General features: G+C 35.6%; 1 protein-coding gene and 1 long non-coding RNA gene across 3 annotated transcripts in view; one reads left to right on the forward strand and one right to left on the reverse strand.

Annotated features, from left to right (window-relative positions):
- The window catches only part of LOC141508639 (uncharacterized), a 64,699-nt gene extending 58,678 nt beyond the window's left edge, over nt 1-6,021 (forward strand). For both annotated transcript variants that reach the window (XR_012474469.1, XR_012474470.1), the window contains 2 exons: nt 4,169-4,324; nt 5,413-6,021. This is a non-coding gene — a long non-coding RNA (uncharacterized LOC141508639). The remainder of the gene's footprint in view (nt 1-4,168; nt 4,325-5,412) is intronic.
- Nucleotides 878-1,825, reverse strand: LOC141490173 (olfactory receptor 52H1-like). Its single transcript, XM_074190416.1, has one exon. It carries the CDS (start codon nt 1,823-1,825, stop codon nt 878-880), a length of 948 nt encoding a protein of 315 aa, XP_074046517.1.
- Nucleotides 6,022-9,078: the final 3,057 nt, after the last annotated feature.

Here is a 9,078-nt window from a genome sequence, read left to right on the forward strand (position 1 = left end):
TAATTAGGTCTCCTATAGTATAATACTTTTGAATCAAAACCATTAATTTATTTCTTCTGAGAAACCAGTCCTAAATATTTTTCCTTTAGAGATTTAAGAAATATCCACCCTTTCAGTGAATTACTACTCAAAATATATGTACCAGAGGCATGTGTGTGATGTGTTATGAAGTTAAAAGGGAACTCTCAGACTATCAAATACAATGTCTTTCTTTTAAGGAGGGAGAAGGAAAGCATAGAGAGATTATACAATTAACTTAAAGTCCCATTGTTAATAAGTAAATCCATCTTCCTTACTCCAAGTGTCGTGATCTATCCATGCTTTTACCAGTTCTGTGACTCTGTGTAAACTACGTAAATTCTCTGTGTCTTAGTTTCCTCATTTGTTTGATGAGGGAGATGGACTTGCTCCCAAAGTCCATTATAGGGGATATCTAAAATTTTAAATCAAGTATTCTGTTGTCATTCCTTGTGAGGCTCCTTAAATTATTACTCTCATGATATATTATGAAATGGAGGTGACTTTTGGATCATGATGATTATTTTAGCAATGCACATCTTCTGAGAGTTCATAAGAAGGGGCAAAGACTGATGGTAGATTGTGGATCTATCATTTTAGGACCAGTCTGATTTCATGGAAGATTGCTTGTAAGACAACAATTCTTTCAACCACAACCACTGTTAAAGACCATCTTCTAAGTTACTAAAGAATTGTGATCTGCAAGAGTGGAAAGCGTAACCATACCAATGAAATCATAGATTCTTGAAGCATGGAAACATGTCTTCTATATTTCCCAGTCACAAACTGAGTCTTTGACTTTAACACATAGATTCCATCGTTCCCTCCCCCCCACCTTTTCTCTGCCCTCAATTCCATGTTACTCTGTACTCTTTGTAGAGAACAAGAGGAAGATTTTGTCCCTTATCTGTTTTGTCTTCACTCCATAAACAATTGGGTTGAGAGCAGGTGGGATGACCACATAGAGGTTGGCAAACATAATGTGGAAAGTGAGAGAAACATTGTGCCCAAAGCGGTGGGCTAGGATAGAGAAGAAGGCTGGTATGTAGAACATAAGGATAACACAGACATGGGAGCCACAGGTGCTTAGAGCCTTCTGACGAGCATTGCGAGATGGGAGATGAAAAACAGCTTTAAGAATAAGTGTGTAGGAGATGCCAATGAATACTACATCTGTAATTACGGTCATAATGGGCACAGAAAAACCATACCAGATATTAATGGAGATGTCAGCACAAGAAAGTCGGGCCACCCCTATGTGTTCACAGTATGTGTGATGGATAATGTGTGTCCGGCAGAAAGGCAGTCTCTTTACCAGAAAAACACATGGGACAAAAACACAGAAGCTCCTGAAGGAGATGCCCACCATAATCTTGACAATAACTTTGGGGGTCAGAATAGTTGTATATCTGAGAGGGGAACAGATTGCCACATAGCGGTCAAATGCCATTGCCAACAAGATGGCTGAGTCCAGGACAAAGCTGTAGTGAAGGAAAAATAGCTGAGTGAGGCAGCTGGGGAAGGCAATTTCCTGAGGGCCAAACCAAAATATACTGAGGGTTTTGGGGACACATGTGGTAGATAAGACAAGATCTGTGACTGCTAACATAGCTAGAAAGTAGAACATGGGTGCATGCAGGCTATGCTCCATGGTGATGAGATACAGCAAGATGGAGTTACCTGCAATGGCCACAAGGTATATGATACAGAAAGGGATACTAATCCAGAAATGAAACTCTTCTAGCCCTGGAATGCCCATCAAAGTGAAGGGGGCTGAATTGAAGTTGCTCATGTTGATTTGGGTCATTGTTTTCTGGAATCAGATGGTTCTTGAATGCTAAGGACAAATTGATTACTGATCATTAGCATGTACTGAGCCACTAAGCATTCTCCATAATTATTCCCTTTCCCAAAGAAGCCCTTCCCTGTAAATTATACCTATTCTATTTGCCACATCAGCTAGAAATTCACTGAATAAACTCTCTTGACTAACCCTAGGAAAGCAACTACAGGGTCTCTTCCCTTAGCATTCCCCTTGGTTTTTCAGATGAGCTCTTCGAAAATATTTTGTGATAGATTAGTTAGATTTGTAGATAGATAGTATGCATTATACTTAACCATTTCACATAATGATCAGGCAGTGATGCTTTTTTCAAGATTACTTTGCATTATTAGATATAACATCATATTAGAGATGGGAGGAACCTAACAATAATTTAACTGAGGCATTGATTTCAAGCTAAATTTGTGTAGGATTATAAGATCCTAGATTGAAAGCTGAAACTTTAGACATCATCTAGTCTAAATCCTTCATGTTATAGAGGAGAAAATTGAAGCCTAGAGACATGAAATTACTTTTCCAAGGTTACCCAGATGATATGAGGCAGAATTGAGACTCTTAAGTCAGAGAAATCTGAAAGAAAAGATCTAAATGGAACTGAGAAGTCATATTTATCTGTAAAGCTGGAAATAGCTGAATGTCATAGTTGTGCTGTATATATATATATATATATATATATATATATATATATATATATATATATACATGCAGAGCCTAAAAGCATTAAATTATTCTTTCTTGGTCATGAGCTTCAAGTTTACTCTTTTGCATAATGCCATTGAGTTGTTTTAACTTTTATCCTATTCCTAGGCCTATATCACTAACCTCTTTGTAGAGAACAAAAAGAATCTTTTGTTCCTATCTGTTTTATGTTTATTCCATAGATTGTGGGATTGAGAGTAAGTGGTATGACCACGCAGTAGTTGGCAAATTATAATGAGGGAAGGGAAAGGGATTGTAGAGTTAGCTAAATCATAACTTACAGAACTTTATAGCGTCATAATCTGATCATATTTATATCCCAGTCATTTAAGACTTATATGTATTTTCCAGTTTGTTCCCACTACGTAGATAGAGATTTGTGCAACTTTAATAGAAGACTGGATAGAAGATGTGTTTATGGCCCATCAAGGAGGTGAACTGTGGGAGAGACCAAAGGGCACAATATTTATTCCTTTAGTGATGGTAACTCAAATGACCCAGTAAAGTGTCTATAGTTTTTGTTCAACAGGACTACACATAGGAAAAGCATAAAAATATTCAATCAGGATGTTATTTTTATGTGAACTACAACTTTCTGCATATTTTATTAATCGCATGTAGTATTTCACTGGCCTAGTTACTGCCAATAAAATTCAAAATTTCATTATTTAATAAATCCATACAAAGTACCACACAAAGGAAGTACTGAGATAAAGGCAGTAGATATAGTGTTGGATTTAAGAGAGCTGGGCTTCAATCTTAACTCAGACACTGATTAGCATGATCATTTGAAAGTCACTTAATTTCAAACAACCTAAATGTCTTTTCTGAAAAATAGGCAAAAGATTTCTAAATAATTTACAGGGTTCTTTTAATGAAGACATTAATGTGTTGTTTATGAATAATAATAGTTTATATCTAGAAACTACTATTTTGAGGGATACAAAGCAATTTATATATTTTGTCTCATGTGAAAAATACACAATTCCTGCTTTCAAGGAATTTGTAATTTAGAATGTTAAGACATATACACAAATAACTTCTACTATATGATCAATAATAAGGATGATCTGTCAAAGTTCTTTGAGAAAGCTGAGCAGAGAGAGATTACTTGCAATTTGGGCATAAAAGAAAGTTTAATGAGTTGGAACTGGAAGAAAGAATTTTTATGTGAGGTGATGTGGAGGGAATGAGTTCCAGGAAAGGGAGGGGAACAGTATACATGAATAGGGAAGTGAGAAAGGGCAGGACAAATTAGAGTAACATTAAATACTTGGGTCTAGTCAAAATATAAAGTACTTCGGTGGAACTAACTGAAGCTAGAATTAATTTAACATATTTACCTTCTCAAGGGGTGAAAGAGTGATGGCAGTTGAAAATTTGGAATTTAAAATTTTAAAAATAAAGGGAAATATTTTTCAAAATAAATACAATATGCTTTTTGGAGGATCAAATAAAATAATATTTGTAAATCATTTGGCACATTCCCTGGAATATCTTCAGTATTTAATAAATACTTAATTTCTTTTATCCTTTCTCTCTCTCTCTCTCTCTCTCTCTCTCTCTCTCTCTCTCTCTCTCTCTTTTTCCCTTTTTCCTTCCAATTAGGCTTCAAGTGAGAGAGGATGTGTCTACAGATAAAAATTTGCAAGTCATTTGAATAATGGTGATGACTGAACCCAAGGAAATAAATGTAATTGTCAAATGAGAACAAGCAGAAAAAGAAGAGCAAAAAGTTGACAGATCTTTGGAGGAAGGAGAAAGGTGAAAACTTATATGGGGAAAGGAAGATAGACTAATGGTCTGATAGTCACAAGAAGAAACAAAAGATAGGAGAGTCTCAAGAATCAGATTATAGCCAACTGGAACAAATAGTATGTAAAGGTTAAGGAAGATGAGTTTAGAAAGGCTAAGGAAAATGAGAGCCTAATCATTGGATTAGACAATAATTGATGAACAATGACTTTGCAAAGAGTACCCTATAGAGACAGAAAGAGTGGAAACCAGATTGCAAAAGATTTATACATGAGTGTTGAGGAAATGAAAGTAGTGAGGTTGTAATACATTTTTAGAAGTTTTTCAGTGAAGATGAAGAGATAGGATCATGGATTAAAGCAAGTTTAAGGAAAAGTAAAATTTAGGCTAAGAAAAAAACTGAGCAAATTTATAAGTAGAGAGGAAGAGATCATTGTAAAACACAGTATGATGTAAGAAAACAAATATTAGATATGGGAAAGAGTGAGATTTTTATTCTAATTCCATTTCTAAAACTAGGGAAATCCTTTCACTTTATGTGCCTCAGTTTCTTAATTTCATAATAATACTCGAAGTATGTACTTTAAAAGATTTTAGGAACATCTTTGTAATTTAGGCAATTTGACTAGAGAGCAAGTCTGGAAACTAGGAAATCTTGGGTTCAAGTCCTTCCTAAGTTGCAAATTTGTCATATGACTTTTGGCAAATTGCTTATTATCTAAGTAGGCCAGTATTTAGAATAATAACTTATAGAAAAAGTTCCCAATTGCCTTGGGAGAAGGAGGTTCCTCGTTTAGGATTTTCCAAGAGCAATTCTATCAGAGATCTAGTTTCCCTACTTATATAAAGTGCCTTACAAAGCTTAAAGCACTAGCTTAAATTCAGCATATGGAGAGAGAGCAAGAGAGAGAGAGAGAGAGAGAGAGAGAGAGAGAGAGAGAGAGAGAGAGACATGCACACACGTTATTAAGAGAAGGATTGGTTGGTAAAGCAAAGTCCCAAGTGTGATGAGAAGCCATGAAATTCATGGAGACATTAGAGATGAGAGAGCAGAATTATATCTTAAGAGTGAATAACCCACCTTTTATATTTCTCAGAAGCTTGAAACTTTCTTTGACTTCACAAATGGACCTATTTTCAGGAAGATTTCAGGATATAAATAGGTCTCAATTTCCAGGACTTTTTTCTTGGCTCCTCATGCTCTGGATCTTTGGATGCTAATGAGACATCTCAGGGTGGAGTCAGGAAAAGTGAGGAGGCATAAAAAAAATTGATTCCTTCCAAGGCCACCCTTTCTCTGAGTGTTGACTTTTACTTTCTACATTTTTTTCATGTCATGCCCCAACATAATCAACTTTATCTTTGCTCACACATGGAATGGGCAAAGAGACTTGAGGAGAGAGTCATAATCTATTGTACAATACCCAGACTTCCAAACTTATCCACCTCTCATCACCCTTTGAACAAGGAACTCGTGGGCAGAAGAATTAGGAACAAAGGAACAAGAGAGAAAAGAGGTAGATGATGGTGGAACTATGGAGAGCAGACAATTGAATTTTAGCCAGTAGAGGCAGTTCAATGAGGAGTGGAGGCGATTGAGGGAAGGAAAAGGCAGTGATCTGTTCTCCCTTTTTTGCATGCTATCTCCTCCCACTATACATAAGCTTCTTGAGGAAAGTAACTTTCTTTTTCTTTCTCATATCATTTTGCACAGTTCCTGACAATAAATGTTTATTGAAGTTTTAAATTGAATCATTTCTTCTCTCCTCTTATTGGAAAAAAGGCTCAATTGAGATCATATCCAGATAGAGCTTTGCAAACTTTAAAGTACTATATAAATGCTGGTTATCATCATTATGATTCTTATTTTCTTTTGAGAGAGGGTCAAATTTCTCCATTGTTTATTAATCACTTAAAATTTCTGCTCCCTCTGGTTTTTCTAGGCTGTTTGGAAAATATAAGCTTTATTTGGGAATAACTAATTTATTTTACTTTTGAAGTTTTTAATATGCAAAAAGGTCAACATAAATGAAAGGTATTTGTCACTTTATTTTTGCTTATCTATATAGAAAAAAGGAAGCATTTTTCATTTTAGAGAAATATATTTGGTTCAGGCAAAAATGAATGGTATAAATGCTCATATAATTGTCTCTAGATCATTTTGAACTGATCCCAGCACACCCCGATTATTTCTTGTTACAAATAAGAAAACTGAGGCTGAGAAAGTTTAAGTGACTTGCCCAAAGATTGGGCAGTTGGTCAGTATTTGAAACAGAATTTGAACTCAACCCTTCTTTTCTCTAAGTCTAGATCTCTATTTATTATCTAGAGTTACCCTCTAACTACTTCAGATTTACCCTCTGCTTAGAAAATCTCCAGATTCCAATCATGGGGAACCCATTATCAAATAATTCTACCTTTTTGAAAAATAGTGCTGATACTTAGGAAATTTTTTTAGAGATAAAAATACCCTCTTAGTAACTTTCAAACTTCTATTCCAGTAGAAAAAATCTAACTATTCTCCTGTATTTTGTCTTTCTGTCTTTATGAGCTCTTTTTTTCATTTCTGAAAGGGTCAAGCATTTTTATACATTCAACATAATCATCTATGTACCAGTGAATGTTCCCTTCCCACCTGGGATGCCCAGAGCCCACTTCTGCTAAGTAAAATGATGACTTAAAAGACTTAAAATATATGATTTCATAAGTTCCAAATAGGTTATCTTCCCAGAATTTGGGGTAAACATAAGAAAATGTCACCCTCTTAGTCTGAAACCAGAACATAAATGTGAAATGAAAGTCATCTACTATAAGAATAGATGGCATGTAGGAAGGAGAATAGCCTAATTCTGCTTGATCCAAAGTATGAAACTAGGAGAGACAGGTGGGAATTGGGTTTTGATGTAAAGAATTATTTCCTAATAATTAAAACCATCCAAGAGAATGAGTTAAAGAGCTATTTGGAAAGTAGTGGACTCCCCTTCTCAAGAGATCATTTTTAAACAAATGCTACAGAGTAAGTTGTAAGGTTGTTACAGAAAAGATTCTTGTCTTTGTATAGGTTGGATGAGATGAACTGAAATCCATTCCAGGTCTAAGTTTCTCTTATCCTGAAATGAATGAGCTCAGTGGCTGATCTGCATTAATTAACATTCCCATAATTATCTCTATCATTTTTTCTCCTGCAATTTCAACACAACTAAGAAGTGATGAGAAAATGAATTGTTGAGACAAGGTCTATTCTATCAGCCTTTCTATGGAATAGTATCATTCATGGAGCAACTAAAATTGACACATGTCTATGATAGAAGGGGATTCTTATATGGAACCCAGGAAAATGGGACTAAACTTGAAGGATGCAGAACAGTTTCATTAGTTCTTTCCAAGAAGAGAACTCTGGGGTAGGTAGGTGATGCAGTAGAGGTCCTCCTGCCTGCAGGTCTGAGTTCAAATCCAGTATCAGACATATAGTAATTACTTAGCTATGTGACCTTGGGCAAGTCACTTAACCCCAATGTCCTGCAAAAACTTAAAAAAGAGAGAAACTCTGCATGTAGCAAACATTCTTTTTCCCTTCACTAGAAGAGTCAGTTTATCATTTGAAACCTCATTTTCTTCTCTTGTAAAATATAGGGTATCAAAATTTCTGCTTTTCCTTTCTGGTTTAGCAATCTATGTATCTATCAATGCAGCAAGGCCATTGACTTACCTAATGAGAAGTGGTAGTTGGACAGGAATTTTAATGAAGTTATTGACTCCTAGTTTAGTCTGCATATGAATATGTATAATTGAGTTTACATGTCCAAACATATCAGTCCTGTGTACCTCCTGCCTTTGGTTTATCATCAAATCCACCCTACATCCTCAATGGTCAAAAGAGAAGTGATTCTAAGACTAGAAAAGGAAAAACCTATGGTTTCTTCATGGTGTATTATTTAAAATTCTCAATATTATTCCAATTCATAAAGCCATCATAACATTGACATAATTTGTGAGGATCACGCACATATTGCCACTATCCAGATGTGGACACAGGATCCTTTGCCAGACTTTTGATGATGTTCTAAGCATCCCCCTCTTCTAATCCAGACTTTCAACATCTCTTAACTTTCATCTGCTTTTCTACTCTTTTAAAGTCTAATTATTGGATTCTCTTTCCAGATACTTGGACTGCTTTTAAAGTCTAATTATTGGATTCTCTTTCCAGATACTTGGACTGCAAAATTAGATCTTCCTAAACAAAGTAGTGATACCGATGACTCTGAAGTAATTTAGTCTCATTTCCTTCATCATCTAAACATGAGGAGCCTTTCTGCCAGAGCCTAATGGGTTCCCAATGACTGGAATCTGGAGATTTTTGAGCAGAGGGTAAATCTGAAGTAGTTAGAAGGTATAGTAAATAGCGACCTAGACTGGGAGAATAGAAGGGTTGAGTTCAAACAAGTCAAGTTCACTATTAATTCTTTCCAGCTTCTGTACCCTTTAATCACCCAGAAGTCAAATACTTACTAAGCCCTGATTCTGAGATGGGCATAGGGCCTTGGCAAGAGGATAAAGGAGTTAGAGATTGCATAAATAGATCAGAAATTACAGTACAAAACATTTATTCCTTTCCCTAGAGTTTCAGGAGGAAAAATCTCAAAACAATCAAGGTCTCTGGGGTCCTGGTTCCTGGTGGAAAAGATGAAATCAGCTTTGTTAACTCTTTCTTGCTTAGGAAATGATATGATGCTCCTTACCCAAGTAGTCTCAAGAATTGGCAA

The sequence above is a fragment of the Macrotis lagotis genome, chromosome 1, assembly GCF_037893015.1.
Source record: "Macrotis lagotis isolate mMagLag1 chromosome 1, bilby.v1.9.chrom.fasta, whole genome shotgun sequence".
NCBI lineage: Eukaryota > Metazoa > Chordata > Mammalia > Peramelemorphia > Peramelidae > Macrotis > Macrotis lagotis.

Excerpts from the sequence above, each read along its gene's own strand:
- LOC141490173 (XM_074190416.1), bottom strand. The coding sequence starts at position 1,825 with ATGACCCAAATCAACATGAGCAACTTCAATTCAGCCCCCTTCACTTTG.